The sequence below is a fragment of the Lactuca virosa genome, chromosome 1 (assembly GCF_052849685.1).
Source record: "Lactuca virosa cultivar CGN04683 chromosome 1, Lactuca_virosa_CGN04683_v6, whole genome shotgun sequence".
In the NCBI taxonomy this organism is placed as follows: Eukaryota; Viridiplantae; Streptophyta; class Magnoliopsida; order Asterales; family Asteraceae; genus Lactuca; species Lactuca virosa.
In genome coordinates this window covers 12,216,506-12,237,190 of record NC_136426.1, presented here as the reverse complement: position 1 = coordinate 12,237,190, position 20,685 = coordinate 12,216,506, and the positions used below count along the sequence as shown (strand labels likewise).

The window sequence follows — 20,685 nt, the reverse complement described above, 5'->3', positions numbered from 1 at the left end:
TGCGAAACTTTTACAAGTACCCATTTATTCATTTAAGCCTCGCTCTCGCATTTTGTCAAACACTTGAGCTGCAAAAAGAGAGGGAAGGAAAATAGGGAGAAAACGAGCCTCCGAGCATCCTTCCCATGGAGAACCAAAGTGAGCTCATCATAGAGTTAAGGTCTAAGTTGTCTTCTAGTGAAAACAGAGTAAAGGTACATTGATTTAGTATTTCGATGTATTATTTTAGTTTTTTTTACCTGTATTCGTTTTTAATTTTTTTGATTCATCGCCAGGAACTGGAAGCAGCGCATGCGAAATTAGCATCACTTGTTTCTAGTTGTATCTGCCACAAGGTTAGCCCTCGGTTTCGTTACGACCGTTTTCTCTTTCCTTTTTGTTTGTTTGTTCTATCTGCAAGTCGTAGTTCTTTTAGGACAACCGAAAAGGGAAAAATCCTTGCCACTGGAGGCGAAACAAGTTTTCATTTTTTTTTTTTTTTTTTTAATTGCAAAGTAGTTCAATTTAAAGGTGTTTGAAGGATTTAATTTGGTATAGGCATTTTAAACAATATGATCAGGTTTTGCTTGCTCTTTGCAATGGCAAACAAGTAACAAGTTGTGGCTGTCATAATTAGTTTTTCTCAAAGTAAAAGATGTGTAGACACATCTTAGGATTCCTAGCATATAAATTGCAAGTATTCCATCAGTATAAAGTGTGAAGCTACTTTGCAAAAACCTTGAGTTCATAAATTGATATGAATGTATTAGTTTTATATTAAAGAATGGTAACTCTTTTACAACTAGTGCTTTTGCATAATTTTGGGTATGCACAATATAAAACAAGCACAAGATAGTTTGGAATTCTGGGATCTTTCAAGTTACTCAAAACAAGTTTATCTCTAATCTAAGTTGAGGCAGTAAGAATAAGAATCTTGGTGATGGTAGGCGTAGGACTAGGAACGAGTTTCTGGGAATTTCTTATTTAGTTGAGCTTCAGGGACTTGTTTTTATCTCACAGTTGCTCTCTACATATGCAACATGCAATACATATATCTTCAATGCCCATCAAGATACAACTTGTAAATACAACAATGCTCATATAAGACTCAAGAAAATGGAACTCATGCAAACATATGGATGCAATCTATGACATGTGTGCTCATTTGTTAAATGATTCATTTGATGTGTGATCCGTTTTAGAAATAACATGTACTCACCTCGTTCTTGTACAATGAATTCAAGTATATCTCCTTCCTACTTCTACTGTTCATCACCCCATGACCAAGTTTAATCTACACGACTTTCCATGTTACAAATGTAAAGCTATGCAACACCAGCATATCACCTTCTTCCCCAGTTCGTGATATCCTCCATAACATCAATAAGTATGATCCTAATTACCCATTTTCTTGATTAGGGAACCAATACTTGTTCATAAACGAGTATTACAATGTTTTAACATTATAACCATCCATTAATCATCCTATTAATCCCATTTTTACCAAGAATCCTAAGTATGGAAAAAAAACTACCCAAAACCCTCCATTAGTTCTTAAATTCTTCATGAATTTCACTTGTGATTGATCTCCCAAACGACCTCCAAGTGATTTCTAATGTTAGGGTGCGTTTGGTACAGAGAAATGGAGTGAGAGAAATGTAATTCATTCCATTTCACTTGTTTGTTTAACACCAAGAATGAAGAAATACAAAAAAAAAATGATTTCAATTTCCAGCATTTCCATTCTCCATGTTGGTAGAGCGAAAAAGTACATTCAAAGTGTATAGCCTTAAGAAAACAAATCCAACTTATTTTTGTAATTTTCATGTAGACTCATAAAGGTGCTGCTTGTGTTCGCGACAAACCATTTATGCATTGCAACAAACATTGTACAATCTTCAGTAAGGATAAAGCTAGTGGTAATCAGGCTATTGATCTTGGAGAAGAAGATGTTGCTGAAGAGACAAAAAAAACTTCACCTATTGATGTTGAAGGGTTTGGGAATGTTCCTATGTCTCAAGGACCAACTGCTAGTGTCACCAGTAAACGTAAAAGAAACAAAAGTGTTGAAGTTGGTAGCTTTTATTTGAAGGCATCAAAAGACATAAATGAGAAATTGGAAAAGTTTGGTGATAAACTTAATGAGACCATTAACAATATAGGAAGCAGAGAAAATAAGGAGGCATGTGATATGAGTGACAAAGTTTTGGAAGAGATGCGTTATTTGCAAAATGTCAATATTAAACATTGTCTTAAGGCGATTGACATCATTAGCAGAGATCAATTACGTGCCCATTTGTTTTTTCAGTTGAATGAAGAGGGAAAGGAGTGTTACATAGAAATGATTGGGGATGGCTTAATAGCTTAATTGGTTGTTGGTTATGTTTTATTTACTTTTGTTTAATATTTTGCACCTCGTTTCTTGAACATGGTTTTGGAGTAATATGCTGTTGGGATTTCTTTATATTTGGATCTATTTGTAAGTTACTTCTTTATATCAGAATTGTGTTTCCAAATGCAAGATCTATTTCGTAAAATATAAATAAGATATATATGTTAATTGACTATTATAAAAAAATAATTGAGAAAACGAAATATTAGAAATACCAAAAATACATTATATGATAAATAAATATGTAAATCATAATGGTATTATTGTAAAAGATTGATGTTTGAGAAAGATAAACATGGTAAGAAAATTCATTTCCAGTTTATTGCTTTATACAACCAAACAAGGGGTACATCATGAATTCTATTTATAGGTGAGATCAAGTGGTTAATTAATAACCCAATCGACTTAATTTGACCTTTAATAACCATTTGACTTTATAAAGTGTCATTGTCGTTTTGCACCCTTTCTTATATATAATATTTACACACGTGTGCCATTGCCATCCATCTTACTAAGTATTTGTAAGAACAGCAGATTGAAAGTTCCTTTTTCACCCTTGTGCAGGTGGAGGAGAATTTTGATTCTCATCTGTCAGACAAAAATATGTTGGCTGAAAAAATGGAAAAGTTGAAGCAAGGAAACTCTGTTGAAAATGGAAAAAGGAAACCAAAGAAGAGACTGTCAGGTGTATCTTTGCTTTGACTTTTGTTGACTTTTGAGAAGACATTTTGTTACTAGCATTTATGTACTATAACCTACTACTGTTTTGTTAATGAAATGCACTCTTTTCTACAGGTTATAGCTTCAACCCCATGAATCATCACTCACAGAGACTTGTGGCTCTGAAAATTATGTATTTTGGTCAAAGGTATGAAAATGTTGCTTTTATGTAACTCGTTCTCTTTAGTAGTTTACTAGCTATGATTCTACAATGTGTAATAAGGACTTGCATAGAAGGTTGTAAATAACATGTTTTTAAATGCAAGAAATCACAATGTGCTGCAATTTATTAATGTGATATAGCATCCTACTTCCATTACTTTCTAAGACAACATTGTAGTTTCAATCTTTTTCTTAAAGCATTATGCTTTGAAAAATCTACCCAATTATCGCATAATACTTCTTCTATTCTTTTTCTTATTTGGATGACATTGCTATAATTGGGTAGATTTTTACAAAATGTAACAGGAAGAAAATGACATTGCTATGATAAACAGAACACATTTTATTTCCTGCATTTAACCCTAAAATTGTAACATCATTCGTTTTTTGGTTAATTGTATGTATATATATGACAAAGGGTATTAAAAAGTTAAAAACAATCAGTTATATACACTATACAGACATTTAGTTAGTGACTTTGTTATTGTACTCATATATCAAAGCCTAAAATTGCCATATGTGGCTTTATGTATGTTGTTATTGAGTGTTGACACTTGCCATGTCTAACATGTCAGGTTCTATGGTTTTGCATCAGAAGCTCAGATGGAGCCAACTGTGGAGGTAGGTTTGTGGATCTTTGACTTAATGTACTTGTTAGTATTTTAGTTAGTATTTAAATGTGGATTTTGATACAGTTTGGATCAAGAAATTACAGGATTAGGGTAGAGAAAAGGAGAAATTATATTCAATCTCCCCTGTTTAGGGTAAGGTTCTCTGTAGAGAGAAAGTACAAGTAAAAACGTAAATGATAACCACCACACTTTAATACAGAAAGACCATTATACCCCTGTGTTGATCCAACCTAAATTGGAAGTCTAAATGATCAACCTAACTTGAATTTTGATAAAATAGTATGTGCAACTAATTTGACATGATTTTGTATTATTTGTTTCAGTCTGAATTGTTCAAAGCACTTGAAAAGACGAGACTTGTACTTGGTGACAAGAAGGATTTGCAATATTCAAGATGTGGTAGAACAGACAAGGGTGTTTCTTCTGTAGGGCAAGTAAGTTGAAAAAAGAAGTAAGTTTCATATGCTTCAATTATTCTTTTATAAAAAAAATCAAAATCACTTTATCCAAACACTAAAACCTAATTATATTTGGATTTTGGATGCATTATGTGACTGCTATCATAATTAGGTTTTAGTGTTTGGTATTGTAGATAACAATTTTTTAATTTATTATTATAGCTGAAAGAAAATAAATTCACATGTTTTAATTTTTCAATTATGATAATTGTTTTGGCTTTGGCATAGGTTGTTGCTTTACTATTGAGGTCAAAGCTTAAGGAACATGGAGGCAATACCTCTGAGGAATTTGTAGACAAAAGAGCAGAGGGTCAGTTACATTTCTTTGTGATAAATTTCTACACAGCATTTTTCTTATTAGTACATTGTACTTTGAAAATATATATCAGTGAAAATTGTTATTTTTTTTTTTTTTTTGTATTTAGGTAGGTTTTTCAAAGTATAATGTTTTAATGGGAAGAAATTAACATATAATCAGAAGTATGTTGCTATTTAACCCTAAATTATTTAAATAGTTTAGACCTTATAGTCTGTTTTTTTTTTTTTTTTTTTTTTTTTTTTTTTTTTTTTTGTGTATTCAGAGGAAGAGCTGGATTATGTAAGAATATTGAATGGAGCTCTCCCAAATGATATTCGAGTGATGGGCTGGTGTCCTGCTCCTGATAATTTTAGTGCAAGGTTTGTTTTCCAAATTTGTATCTTTGAGTTTTAATCAACTATATATATATGTATTTACTATTTAGTAGTAGATTTTTAATTTTTATGAGTTTATTTGTAAAAGTAAAAGGCTGATTGATTCATTGTGGCTTGGTTGTTTGCAGGTTTAGTTGTCTGAGTAGGGAATACAGATACTTCTTTTGGAGGGAAAATTTAAACATATTGGTATGCTAACTTATAAATGTAATTTATGTCTTGGTCTTGCTGCTGGAATAATGAAACAATTTTTTCTAAAAAAAAAAAAAAAAATCAGGAAATGGAGAGTTCATGTAAAAGGCTGATTGGGGAACATGATTTTAGGAATTTTTGTAAGATGGATGCTGCGAATGTGCATAATTACAAGCGCCGTATAACATCATTCGATATATGTCCTTGCAATGGAAGGTTTGAATTCAAACACATCCAAAAAGATTATTAAAAAAAAATAAAAAATGTTTATTGTTATTTATTCTTTTTGGGTTACAGTGATGAGCTGTGGTTTATGAGAATCAAAGGCAGTGCTTTCTTGTGGCACCAGGTTCGTTGCATGGTTGCTGTGTTGTTCTTGATTGGCCAAGGTCTTGAATCACCCGATGTGCGTAACTTTTATTGATTTGAATTTTGTTTAATTTAGAATGACATTAATTTAATTTAATTTTTTGTATATGTAAACTTGTTTAGGTTGTGGATGCTTTGCTTGATGTTGAAAAGACGCCTAGGAAACCTCAATACAAAATGGCTCCAGAGATTCCATTAGTTCTTCGATCTTGTGAATTTGAAGGTCTCAATTTTATGTGCTCCTCAGGTACTTACTTTTTTAGTTTATAAAATAAAATCCCTTCATTGAAATTTGTTGAATTATATTTTGACTTTTGAGAGCAGATTCCAGGCGAGCATTGCAGTTGCATTTAGAGAAGGAATGCCAGACATACAAACTCCAAGCTGCAATTTTCCATCAGGCTCTGCTTAATCTTTCAACCATTCAAGATGGTATTGGTGCTCTTAACATAACATTTTGAGTTATATTATATTATATGCAAAAGACATAAATGCCCTTCCTTGTCTGCCTCATCTCATCATCTGTTGGTCCTTCCTTCCTTCCTATAATAGAATATATAGATGGTGATATTTTTTCATGTGTGCAGATGTGAGTATAACAAGTAAGACGAAAAAGAAAGTTTCTTCTCATGTTCCTCTTATGTCACGTCCTACTGAGCGTAAGTCCCTTCTGTAATCAATTAATTAGTTTCTTATTTGGCTCCTTTAACTTATAATAATCATATGTTATGTTATGTTATGTTATTAATAATTTGATATTCATTGTACAGCATCTTATAATGAGCGGCGTGCTAAATTATTAACTTATGCTTTATCCAAGAAAACATTACAAGAATAACTATAATTTATTCTTTATATTGTCATTCTTGTAGCTTGTGTTAGCTTGGTTTGTTTCTTCTCATGGAATATAGTGACTAAATGTGTTTAAGAGATAGGGAATATAATTAGAGTGCATTATTATTTAAAGAGAATTTTTTATTGTTTTTATTTTCTTGATTTTCATGTCATGAGCAAAGGCTTTTTGAAGGAATGGGTTGGGTTTTAAACTTACATTGTAATTTTTTTTTCTTCTTCACTCAACTCTTAAATTTTTGGGAATTTTATGTTTCCAAAAACTAACTAATTTTATTTTTGTGGAAAATGTCACTATATGGCAATTAAATCTCGGAATTGTTTTCTATTAGGTGTATGTTGCACACGAATGAAGTTGTATGGTGAAAATCATGACAATGTATGTTGAGAATAATGCAAATAAAAGTGTATGGTAAAAGTATTGACAATATATGTTGTTTGAAAATATCTGAGTAATTATACTATTACATTTTCAATAGTTAATCGGCTTAAAAGTTTTTTATATTAATTTTTATCAAGACTGCTTGGTATGCACAACGCCCGAATGCGTTATCGTGATCGGCACCTAAAAAACGTTGCCATGATGGCTTAAACACCGTCCCAGGGCGTATTATTAGGTGTTATGGTGGTCGTCATTATCATGGCAAGTTCGCAACAAGAGGTAGTGTCGTTTTGTGGCTTGATTTTTGGGAGAAACGGTCACATTTTAGACCGTTGGTAAACAGTCACAAAGTAAAATAAATAAATAAATAAATAAAAACTTTTTTACATTTTAACTCTACTATAAATACACATGTAACTGAGAAGGGTTACCTACACAATACATTTATTTCTCTCAATTTCAATTCACATTCAACCGACTATGGATCAAAATCCAAACACTCCTCCAAACACAAACACATCCCCTCCTCTCAGTTTTGCACAATATGAGGCGTACGCAAACATCCTCAACTCGCAAAGCTCACCACAACTACCATTTTCCAACAACTTTTTCAATCTCACCTCACTCTCACTACAATTTCATACACAAAACCTTTTCAACCCCTTTTCTTCCATACCACAAACAACCATACAACCACCATCCATGAAACAAACAGTTCCCGAGACGCAAGCGAGGGGTAGTCGGAAACCAACGGCCAAGAAAGGGAGAGCAATAAGGAAAGGGAAAGAGGTCGCAGTCACGGTGAAGCAATCAGAAGAAGAACCTCCAACATGGTGGACAACGGAGGAAGAATATATGCGTTGGCGGTGCCGTAGTGTGAGACATAATAAAACCCAACTAAAGGAAACAATATGAGAAAAACCGCTTTTTGGGAAGTTGTGATCGACAAATTTCGTGCAATCTTGAAGAAGGATGACACATATTGCAATCATGATATGTTGAGTGGCAAGTGGACTCAAATCACTAAGAAGTACAGCAAGTTCAATTCCATCTACAACAAACTTTCATCGCACAAGCAAAGTGGTGCGACCGATTTCGATGTTTTTAGAGCGGCGAGGGAGCAATATCACGTCGAGACGGATCACGTTTTCGAGCACGAAATTTTTTGGGAGATTGTTAAGGACGACCCAAAATGGTTTAAAACACCAACATCATCGGAACAACAATCAAAGAGGTATCACGGCTCGGGTTCGATCGACATTTCCGATGCATGCATAAACATCGACCTCAATACCGACACCGATGAGCTCCCGGACGACCTCAACGACATCGAAGAGATCTCCCCACCTTAACGACCGATATGGCGTGACAAGACGAAGCGGGCACAACGACATGCAGATGAAAGCGAAAGTAGACTTCGAGAGCACGCAGAACTGAAACAAAAATTGGTCGTCCACCAACGACATCACAATTAAAAGATATGACTTGCAACGTGAGCATTTTGGAGTTCCTACGTAAAGAAGCCGAGGAAGATCGTATGACGAAGGATTTGACAATTCTTCGCCCCAGCGAGGATAATATGCCATAGAGACAAGTGCAAGTGCTCCGAAAAATGAAGGCAAATATCGAACGGAAATATTTGGGCAACGAATAGTGTATCGGTTTTATGTTTTTTTTTAATTTAGGACTATCGTATGTTTTTGTTCAATGTTTTTTTCCCTTTGTAATGTCATTATTAGTTTTTAAATGTTATTTCTAATTTAGGATTTAACTAAATTATATGCGTTATTAATTTATATGTTTTTATAATTATTATGGCACAAATAAAAAAACAAAGAAAATATAACAAATTGGAAAAATAGAAATTAAAAAACTCAAAAATAAAAAAAGAAAATAAGGGGTGTTATCACATGTTATTTGGTGTTGTTTATTTCCATATTTGGTGTTATAACACCAATGTATGAATAGAAGGATGACGTGACACCTTTTAGGTGTGATAACATATAATAACATGTTGTCCACACCTAATTGTCTAAATGTCTAAATAAGATGTTATAAAGTGATGACAACAATGCAAATCAACTTTTAAGTTGAAAACATTTTCATTATTTTTGCTCATTTAAGGTAATTGATATAGATTTTTGCAAAGACTTCATCATCTAGGATTCTAGATAGTTTGCAATTCTCTTATTCTTTTCCCTCTAATTTCTTTCGTAGTCTACGCTTTGGAAAAGAAATATTTGTTTTTCTTTTATTTTCCTATTTGTTTAAAGGCATATATTAAATGATGATCCGCTCATTTACTTATGTGTTTCTATTGGAAACGAAATACTATAAGCTCAAGTGGTATGATGTGCTATGAGCTTTTGCATGATTTTCTTATTGTTGTAAAAATTCTGACTAGTTCCTGATTAGTCCTTAGGCGCTACCCAACTGACTAGAAAACGTCTAACGATTAATCATTGCCTACACAATAAGCAAAGCAATAGAAAAAGATGGAATTTTAACACTTTGAAGAAATTATATCTCAATACAAACTATTTGAGGAATAATTAGTGTTGTATTAATCATATTAACCTATTTTGTTATGATATTAATTATATTTAATTTTTAAAATTCAACGAATTAGCAATTTAGGATCCTTGTTTAATTATCGTCTAACCTATTAATCCATTAACCTCGGTCTACCGATTAGCTAACATCGAATGCTTTTTACAACCTTAGATTTAGTAAATAATTTTTTTTTTCTGTTTTTCCAATTTTATGTTGGTTTTTAGTCAGGTTGCTAGGTTAAATGTTAAATGTTAAATGTATACGTTGAAGGGTCATCACTAGCTTAATATATTTGAGTCCTTTAGCTAAAATATGTTTGAATGTTCTAGAATGCTTTGGAACATTCTGGAACATGATGAAAGATTCTGGAACATACCCAAAGATCCTAGAATATTCCAAAACATCATTGAAGACCATGGAAGGTTATTAGAAATTCTAGAAGATCGTGGAAGACCCAAATATGTTCTAGACTTCTCTAGAACCAAGTAGAATGTTCTAGAACTTGGTACATGCTCTAAAACCTTCCAAAGAGGAGGTAACATGTTAGGAAACCCTAATAAATAGGTTTAGAGCTCATTTTCTCCAACCCATATAAGGAAAAATCAAACAAAAACCAAGTTTGTAGTCTCTCAAAGTGTATTTTCTTCTTAAGCAGTGTTATAAAAAGTGTTGTATGAATTAGCGTGTGTAATTTCTCCTATGTGAAAAGCCAACCCGCCTTCTCTATACTTTCTCTTAGTTTCTATTGCGTTTTTTTCCAGTAAATCATTTTGCAAGAAAAATGTAGAAATTATGGATTAAATGTTATTTTGGTGAATGATGATGGATTCATCTTCTTAAGTTCGAATCAAAAAAAGGGATGATGAATGTGAGTGAAGGTGGTCCTTGGTTGATTAATAATGTCCATATTTCCATTTAGAGATAGAGGTCTAGGTTGGTCTTGTGCAAGCCTAATGTTAGTGTTATTTCTGTTTAGATGAAGATTTATAATGTCCTTACTGAGTATTGGAATAGAAAAGGTGTTGTTCTGATTTCCAATGAGATTGTTAAGCCCATTTCTATGGAAACAGAACAAGTCTACCGAAAGCAATGCTGTAACTTCCAAAAATGAAATAAAGTGTGAATGGGATATTGATGCACTATATTTCATAGAAAAGAATGAGACTAAAGGAAGACTAATGTTCGTAGATGCCAATGTGAATGGAGGATACATCAAGGCATTGGTAGATATAGATGCGTCTCATAATTTCCTTAATGAATGTGAAGTTAGGAAGTTAGGCATCCAATATACCACAAATCCAAGCTTGGTTAAAGTCATCAACTATTTATTCAAGCATATCCTTAGCATTTCATACAAAGTACCCCTTAAGGTAACATAATCGGAAGGCACCATAGACTTGACAATATTGTATATGGATAATTATCGCATGATATTGAGAATTGATTTCCTAGACAATGTATAACCTTAGTCATTTGAGATAGATGATACCACGTATATCACTTAAAGTTTAATAATTCATGTTGTACCTTTGAAGATAAATATAATAGGGTACCAGATCCTATCAACTACGCGACTCAAAAATTGTCTCAAAAAGAGTAAGATAAAATTATAAACAAACTTTGGTTTACAAAGATCTTTGGTTTTAAAGACGGTTTTGCTTTTAGATTTATAATTGGAAACAACTCATCTACCTCCTTGGCTCTCAAACCTTATGAGGACACAATGTATAAGACTTCAATATCAATTATAATGATAAGTAAAGTGATGCAACATACTCTTTACAAGGTGAATCAAGAAAACAAATTCTAGAAACCTACATGTTGAATTTTAAAGATTGGGATTGTTGTGGGATAACGACATTTGGTCACAAGTAAACAATGGGTTGACAAGAAAAATTGAACATAAAGTATCTAATCTTGAGTTTTGTTTTCTTTTTAACTTCTTCATTTTTTAATGGTTAGTAAACTGAAATGCACAAATGATTAATTTGAAAGCGATATGAACTTTAAGTGGCCAAACAGTAAGAATCCGTGATGAAAAAATTGTCGGAGCAAACTGTTGGATAAGGTGTATAAGTCCATAACTATTTCTGGTATGTACTTGACCCGACCCGACATGGTCCATTTGGGTTGCATGGCACCATGCAATTGGATAAACTAAAATGAGAGAAATAACACTTATGGTTTATTAATATATTATAAGTTCTAATATATTAATAATATTATTTAATTAGTTTGATCAAGAATTAATTTAGAATTAATTAAGTGATCAAAAGATAACTAATTAAATATATGGGTAGATTATGTAAATCTTCCATATCTTATATAGTGGGCTAAGAGGCTCCATGGATTATCAAGTTGGGTTCCACCCATAGGATGCTCCATGGAGGCTCCATGGGAGTTACAAACCCATGGGTCATGGAAATGAAGAGTCATGCCACATTAGGGTTTACATGGTGTAACCCTAGATGTGACACACTATATAAGCAACATGTTCTCCACCAAAATCGGCGACACTAAGAAACAAGAGGGCTAGAGCCGATTTTGCAAGTGTAAGATTCTCTCAAAGTTTACTCCTTTGCATTTGGTGTTGTGTGAAGCATTTGAGGCATCACACTTGGGGTGCTAGGCTCACAAGGTTTCAAGGATCATAATCAACAACAAGGTAAGTTATTCTATCTTTCATTCAAGTTAAAAATGTTCCCCATGTATGCTAGATAGGAATATAACCTTGGAATTCAACTTTGCATGATTATTAGACAAACATAGATCCAAGGTTATTAGGGTTGCATGTACACTTAGGAAGTGTTAGAATGCTCAAAACCCATCAGTGGTATCAGAGCCTGGTTCGTTTGTTTTTTTTTTTTTGTGTGCAAACAGCTTGAAAAAAAATCATTTTTCTGTTTTCTGCTCGTATGAAAGTTTGCACATTTGTTGCTGGAAATGGACTAGAAACATTACCCTAAACTGTTTTGATGTTTTAAAGCTTGTTTTAGATGGTGTAATGTTTATGCTAATCCATTTACAATGGCAATTATTAAAATTACAAGTTTTTTTTAAGTGTAATTTTTGATTCTTGAAAGTGTTCATATTCATGTTCTTGAACTTATGAAGATTAGATGATCATAGGAATTGTTTGTAACCTTCATGGTAGTTTAATTCATGATCATAATGTGTTTTAATGGAGTCCATAACTTGTCCTCAAGTTATGGAAAACCAAAAGTCTCACTTTTATTAAAGCCATTAAAAGAACACAAGAGTTATAAAAATGAAGAGTCTTCATTTTTATTACTCAATTAATTCATAAGTTATAAGAAATGAAAAGTTTTGGAAGTTTACAAAACTTGCCCTCAAGTTTTGGAACAAGTAAAGTCTTGATTAAAACTTCAGTTCCAACCCTTAGAATTTTAAAAGTTAAAATTCAACCCTTATACTTTATAATATTATAAGTTACTAATATATATATGTATAACGTCAAGTCGTCTTACCGCTAGTACGCCTCATTCACGAAGCCGGTCTATAAGGGGGGTATAAGGTTGTTGCCTATAAAATGGCAACTTAATGGGTGTCCACTCTCACCCACCGCTTCCTTGATCGGTGGAGGGTCGTTAGCCGAACGGGTAAGACAAGGACTTATAAATTCTCATTAAAAGTATGATGAATATTATAAAGTAACTAAATGCTTTTATTAAATTCCCAATCTTAGTTACTTTAGGAAAATGTGAATAAGGTGCTAATCCATGAAATTACACTTTACACTTTGTTTAAGTTGTTGGTGGAGCGTGTGTGGTTAACCGACACACTAACTTGGACTTAACAAGGTAGGTAAAGGGTGACTTAAGGTTTACCATAGCATCGGTGGAGCGTGTGTGGTTTACCGGCATATCGATTGAGTGATAAACCTTGAGGGTACCAAGTGATTTGCATGGTTACTTCACACCTCGTTTTGTGATCCTCGGTATCCCAGTCACAAAACTTGGAGGGCACACTCGAGATTGAAACATGCCTTTGAAAAGTTCATTGAATCTCAAAAGAATCTAGGAATTTCTAAGAACCAATTAAAAACCTAATATTTATATTTCGTTTTTCATGGTGGAAATTGGTGAATCGTCATTCACCTACCTTTCAAATATGTTATAGTTTGGATTACGGCATACCTCTTCTAAGTTATAATATATTGTGATTGGATCCTAGCCTTAATATTACATTTTGGTGTTTTATTAAGGACTCTCTTAATATCTAAACTAATCTTGTTCTCTTCTTTCAGATGTCTTCAAACAATGCTGCTTCTGGCTCTAATCCTAATGGCTCCTTTACCCTTATGAACTTGTGTGGGAAAGTCACTTTTGATGGATCCAACTTCAATGAATGGATCAGAAACATCAGGATGATTACCCGCTACGAGGACAAAGAATATGTCCTTGACAAGGAGCTTAAGGAGATTGATGAGACCACTGCAACTCCCCAGGAGATCGCTGACTTCCGGGCACATGAAAGGGATGCTACAAAAGTGGCATGCATCATGTTGGCCACCATGACAGCGGAACTCCAAAAGTCCTATGAGGACTTCTACCCTTTTGAAATGCACCAAGATCTGATGGAAAGATACCATCAAAGTGCACGACAAGAGAGGTATGAAATCATATGCTCTATCATAACAACCATGATGAAGGACGGGGAATCCGTCACTAGCCACATGCAGAAAATGCAAAGGTATGTGGATCGGTTGCTGAAGCTTAATGTGAACTTCCCTGAGGAGCTTGCAATAGATATCATTTTGCACTCCTTACCATCGTGCTATGATCAATTCTGCATGACATATCACATGAATAAGGAAGAGGTCACACTCAGCAAACTTCAAGGACTCCTTAAGACCGCAGAAACAGGTCTTAAGGGTAAGTCGGTTGTTAACACTCCTACTCCAAACTCCGCCCCGGTTTTGGAAATCGGGAAAGGTAGAGGGAAGAAGAGGAAGAGCTCTTCGAAGGGTACCAAGGCTAGAACCCTTGATGGTTCTTCTTCAAGTGGAACCAAGAAAGGTTTTGTCACTCCTTCTTCTGACCCTAAAGAGGCTGAATGCTTCTATTGCCATAAAAAGTCACATTGGAAGCGGAACTGCCCAAAGTACCAGCAAGATGTGAAGGATGGGAAAGTTAAACCCAACCATGCAAGTATTTACACTATCTTATCTAATAACTCACCCCATTCTAACTCTTGGGTCCTTGATACCGGTTGTGGTATTCATATCTGTTCTGATTTGTAGGGACTAAGAAGAAGTGATAATGTGGAGCATGGAAGAATAAACTTAATCATGGGGAATAGGAAAGCTTTACCTGTCACCAAGATTGGAGTTTATACTTTATCGCTAAGTAGTGGGTTTAGTTTAGATTTGAATAAATGTTGTTATTCGCCAGAAATGGCAAGAAATATTATTTCCTTTCATGCATTGTATAAACAAGGTTTCACCTTTTCATTTGATAATGAAGTTGGTTCGATTAATGCTTTCTTTAATAATGTTCTTTATTTTAAAGCATTACCTTGTGATGGTGTGTATGAAACTGTATCTGTGGTTGATAACTTAGGAAATAATGTATTGTGTATTGATTATGTTAATGATAATAACTTGGATAAAGCATCATTATGGCATTGTCGTCTTGGACATATAAGCAAGAAACGCATAGGCCAACTCCAAAAGGATGGAGTATTGGAGTCATTTGACCTAAAGTCAGATGATAGTTGCGAATCATGCTTACTTGGAAAAATGACAAAGTCACCCTTCACAGGTTCTTGTGAGAGGGGTGAAGGTTTGTTGGATCTTATACACACGGATGTGTGTGGGCCCTTCAAACATGCCACAAGGGATGCTAATCGTTATTATTTGACTTTTACTGATGATTACAGTAGATATGGATATGTCTACTTAATCGAGCATAAGTCAGAGACTTTTGAGAGGTTTAAAGAGTTTAAACAGGAAGTCGAGAATCAATTAGGCAGGAACATTAAGATGCTTCGATCCGATCGAGGTGGTGAGTATCTTAGTTCAGAGTTCCTCGACTATCTTAGGGAATGTGGGATTGTCTCACAATTGACATCTCCCAGGACACCGCAGTTGAATGGTGTAGCTGAGAGGCGTAATCGAACCTTGTTGGATATGGTTCATTCCATGATGAGTCGAGCTTCGCTACCAATCTCATTTTGGGGGTATGCCTTAGAGACTGCCGCCCATATCCTTAATCTAGTTCCCACAAAGAAAGTTGCAAAAACTCCTCATGAGATGTGGACCGGTAAAGTACCCAAACTAGACCACATTAAGATTTGGGGTTGCGAGGCTTTCGTGAGACTCGAGACTCATGATAAGCTCGAACCTCGAAGTGAGAGGTGTATTTTCATCGGCTACCCACATAAATCCTTTGGTTACCTCTTCTACAGACCTAGTGAGAATGTGGTCTTTGTAGCTAGGAGGGATTTCTTTCGAGAGAGAGAGTTCATAAGCCAAGGAGACAGTGGGAGGCAAGTTGACCTTGAAGAAATTCAAGAGTCAAGTGGTGAAGGAACTTCAAACCCTAGCACTCAACTTGAGGAGGAAACTTCTGTTGAGCCAATTGACAAGTTTGTACCTCTGAGGCGTTCCACAAGGGTTAGGAATGCACCTGAGCATTACTATGGATTCCATATTACTGCGGAAGGTGATACACTTATCAGTGATGAGACACTGATAGGTCTGGATGAACCTAACAGTTACGCGGAAGCCATGGCAGGCCCTGAGTCAGCCAAGTGGAAAGAGGCAATGGACAGCGAGATACAGTCCATGTATGACAATCAAGTTTGGAACTTGGTTGAGAATGTACCAGGTCGTAAGACTGTAGGGTGCAAATGGATCTTCAAGAAGAAGACCGACATGGATGGTAATGTACACACTTATAAGGCACGACTGGTTGCAAAGGGTTTCTCACAAACTCCGGGAGTTGATTATGATGAGACCTTTTCTCCAGTGGCCAAGATTAAGTCTATTAGGGTTCTGTTAGCCATAGCCGCATTTCATGACTATGAAATATGGCAAATGGATGTCAAAACCGCTTTCCTTAATGGAAAGTTGGCTGAGGATGTTTACATGAGTCAGCCAGAGGGTTTTGTCAACACAGAGTACCCTAATAGAGTGTGTAAGCTTGAGAAATCCATTTATGGGTTAAAGCAAGCACCTCGCAGATGGAATCTTTGCTTTGATGAGAAAGTCTAGGAATTTGGCTTTTCTAGGAGTGAAGATGAATCTTGTGTATATGTCAAGGCTAGTGGGAGTATAGTTAGCTTTTTGGTATTGTATGTGGATGACATACTACTCATAGGAAATGACATCCCAACTCTGCAGGAAGTTAAGTCCTGGCTTGGGAAGTGTTTCTCTATGAAGGACCTAGGAGAAGCTGCCTATATTCTAGGGATAAGGATCTTGAGAGACCGGAGTAAAAGACTAATTGGACTTAGTCAGAGTACTTACTTGGATAAGGTGTTGAAGAGATTCGGCATGCAGGACTCCAAGAAAGGAGAGTTACCCATCCAGAGTAATGCCAGATTGAGTAAGACACAAAGCCCTAGTACTGAGGCTGAGATAGCAGAAATGAGTCGAATACCTTATGCTTCGGCTGTAGGATCGATCATGTATGCTATGACGTGTACTCGACCTGATGTAGCCTTTGCTTTGAGCATGGTTAGCAGGTATCAGGGGAACCCTGGCAAGGCACACTGGACTGCGGTAAAGAATATCCTCAAGTACCTACGGAGGACTAAGGATTGGGTCCTTACCCTCGGTGGGAGTGAAGACTTGAGAGTTGTAGGGTATAGTGATGCTAGCTTTCAGACTGATAGGGATAATTTCCGCTCTCAGTCAGGCTGGGTCTTTACCTTAAATGGAGGAGCAATTTCTTGGAAGAGTTCCAAGCAAGAGACAGTAGCTGATTCAACTTGCGAATCAGAGTATATAGCAGCTAGCGAGGCAACAAAGGAGGCGATATGGCTGAAGAACTTCATTGGAGACCTTGGAGTTGTACCAGCTATTAAAGAGCCAATGGAAATTTTCTGTGATAGTGAAAGTGCAGTTGCCTTAGCCAAGGAACCAAGGGATCATGGGAGATCCAGACACATCGACAGAAAATACCATTTCATCAGACATCGAATAGAAGAAGGACTCCTCGTGGCAAAGAGGGTATCATCGGATGAGAATCCAGCAGATCCCCTCACGAAAGGACTGACTCGGGTTAAGCATCTCCAGCATGCTCGGAGCATAGGGCTGAAGGATGATATTAGATTTAGTCGTTAGATAACCTTGAAATTTGTAAAGTGTAATTGACATTAGATGATGAATAAAAGGTGTTTTATTTATGAGTAAAGTGTTGCTATCTCTTGTCGATCGTTTACTATATTTCTTTTGCATGTTTTGACTTCCAGAATAATTATGTTTGGTATATCATATTATTCGAACCTCCACAGTCGGTCATATGTCGGAAGTAGGTATGAATCAAGACTGTCATGATTGGTTGCAGAGGTCTAAGTTGTTGGACATGGCTACAACACTCATGAGTGCTCATAAGTTCTGAGCATTGGACTCAACCCACGCTCACTGGAATCACTTCATGGAATTTATCTCGAGTGATCGTGAGACGGTAATATCATATAAGTCTTCAAACCTAGAGATATGATTTGTTACTTATGAGTTGGTTATGCATTGATTGTACGTTAACGCATTGGTAACTCGATGTTATAAAACGTGCTTTTGTGTATAATTCAATGAGTGGTAGAACAAACATATGAGTCGAAGTTTATCTGTTCCTTCTTGGATTAGAAGCTGATATCTGGGCCCCTTGATGATTTTGTTTTGACCTATGTACCGGGCCCGGTCAGAACTAAGTTGATGTGTTCAATTAAGTTCTTTGTCAAACAAATCGGAAATCGGGAAACAAACTGCTGGACAATAAGTAAGACATTGTTCCAAGTATTTGTCCGGCTGATATCTAGAACAGAGGATTATATGATCACTTATCTTAAATGGCGTATCATCATCTTCTCAGTTCCGAGAGACCTTGAAAGAGATACGATTGCCGATCGGTTCCTGAAGTATTGCAGTTATAGTTATTAGACTTATCCAAGTGGGAGACTGTTGGATAAGGTGTATAAGTCCATAACTATTTCTGGTATGTACTTGACCCGACCCGACATGGTCCATTTGGGTTGCATGGCACCATGCAATTGGATAAACTAAAATGAGAGAAATAACACTTATGGTTTATTAATATATTATAAGTTCTAATATATTAATAATATTATTTAATTAGTTTGATCAAGAATTAATTTAGAATTAATTAAGTGATCAAAAGATAACTAATTAAATATATTGGTAGATTATGTAAATCTTCCATATCTTATATAGTGGGCTAAGAGGCTCCATGGATTATCAAGTTGGGTTCCACCCATAGGATGCTCCATGGAGGCTCCATGGGAGTTACAAACCCATGGGTCATGGAAATGAAGAGTCATGCCACATTAGGGTTTACATGGTGTAACCCTAAATGAAGAGTCATGCCACATTAGGGTTTAAGTGATCAAAAGATAACTAATTAAATATATTGGTAGATTATGTAAATCTTCCATATCTTATATAGTGGGCTAAGAGGCTCCATGGATTATCAAGTTGGGTTCCACCCATAGGATGCTCCATGGAGGCTCCATGGGAGTTACAAACCCATGGGTCATGGAAATGAAGAGTCATGCCACATTAGGGTTTACATGGTGTAACCCTAGATGTGACACACTATATAAGCAACATGTTCTCCACCAAAATCGGCGACACTAAGAAATAAGAGGGCTAGAGCCGATTTTGCAAGTGTAAGATTCTCTCAAAGTTTACTCCTTTGCATTTGGTGTTGTGTGAAGCATTTGAGGCATCACACTTGGGGTGCTAGGCTCACAAGGTTTCAAGGATCATAATCAACAACAAGGTAAGTTATTCTATCTTTCATTCAAGTTAAAAATGTTCCCCATGTATGCTAGATAGGAATATAACCTTGGAATTCAACTTTGCATGATTATTAGACAAACATAGATCCAAGGTTATTAGGGTTGCATGTACACTTAGGAAGTGTTAGAATGTTCAAAACCCATCACAAACATCATCACAACAAATGTAAAAATAGTTACCACAAGTTACAAAAAAAAATAAACATCCAAGCAAAAACTCTTAATCCTCATTTAAAAATTGCATTTTAGATCGATCTTTAAGAGCAATCTAGTTTATATCAATTGGTATTGTTACTAACACGAGCAAACAATAAGAATCTAACAGTAACTTCAAATAAGTCAGCAGCACGTTAACCTAAAGTTTCAAAATTTGAAAAAGAAACGAAATGCTAAACCCTGAATTTTCAAATCAAATGGGGGTTTGAGATCATGAATTAGAAAATCCTGATTAGGGTATTTTCATTAGTTATGAGTAGTACACAATCCACGGTTACCTGTTGCGATTGGAGAGCGTATGGAGTGAAAGTAAAAGGAGGGCCATGGGAATAGGGACCAAAACCTCGATCTCGACAGAGCTTAGTCAAAGGGATGATTTAATTCGAATAAAGAGTACGAATTGGAGATTAAAGCAAGAGTCATTAGTGACAAGGAAATGGAACTTTCAGAAAAGCTGAATGATGTGACGAAAAATACAAAACTGTCCTTGAAGTTGAATGAGATTTAAAGTTGCAGAAAACTATATTACAGAAAGAAAAGAAGAAGTTAATCAAATGAAAAGCGACCTTCAAGAGTCCTTAAGATTGTTGGACGTTAATTTTATTTTGAGTTTAATTGTATGAATAAATAAATATAAACGATAATTATTTATTCACATGTAGTTTCAAAAAAATGAATAAACAATGTGTGGTTTGTTATATTTTTTGTCTTCCATTAAATAAAAAAAACACTTAAAAATTTTGAACACATTTCACCTTCTTACCAAAGAAAAATGTTTGTAAATACTACATTTATTTTATTAAGGTCATATAAATAATATGATGTTAAATTAACAAATATAATCAAGAAATATTAGCAATCTCATGAATATAACATGATGATATAAATCAAATAGAGATTACAACTAAAAATATATAGAAATCCAACATTTTGCATATATTTAACGAAACTTGAGATCTAAAACATATCATATATCATATCTTTTGTTATCTTTGGAATAGAATTTAAGACTAACGAATAAAAATAAATTGCATAAATATATACAAATCTTTAGTTTTTTTTTTCCTATTATAGTATGAT

The 20,685-nt window shown here is 35.0% G+C and overlaps 1 protein-coding gene across 2 annotated transcripts; it reads left to right on the top strand.

The window, feature by feature from the left end:
- Positions 1-31: 31 nt before the first annotated feature.
- On the top strand, positions 32-6,643 carry LOC145132613 (Pseudouridine synthase family protein). 2 transcript variants are annotated; one of them, XM_079067465.1, is made up of 16 exons: positions 32-194; positions 276-335; positions 2,936-3,056; positions 3,167-3,239; positions 3,829-3,874; positions 3,949-4,017; positions 4,209-4,319; positions 4,572-4,653; positions 4,925-5,021; positions 5,165-5,225; positions 5,314-5,444; positions 5,526-5,634; positions 5,721-5,844; positions 5,922-6,029; positions 6,185-6,256; positions 6,368-6,643. In XM_079067465.1, the coding sequence occupies exons 1-16, from the start codon at positions 126-128 to the stop codon at positions 6,433-6,435; spliced, it is 1,401 nt and encodes a 466-aa protein (XP_078923591.1). In that variant the 5' UTR covers positions 32-125; the 3' UTR covers positions 6,436-6,643. The 2 variants fall into 2 exon arrangements, with proteins under 2 accessions (XP_078923591.1, XP_078923598.1); XM_079067472.1 differs by lacking the exon at positions 3,949-4,017.
- Positions 6,644-20,685: the final 14,042 nt, after the last annotated feature.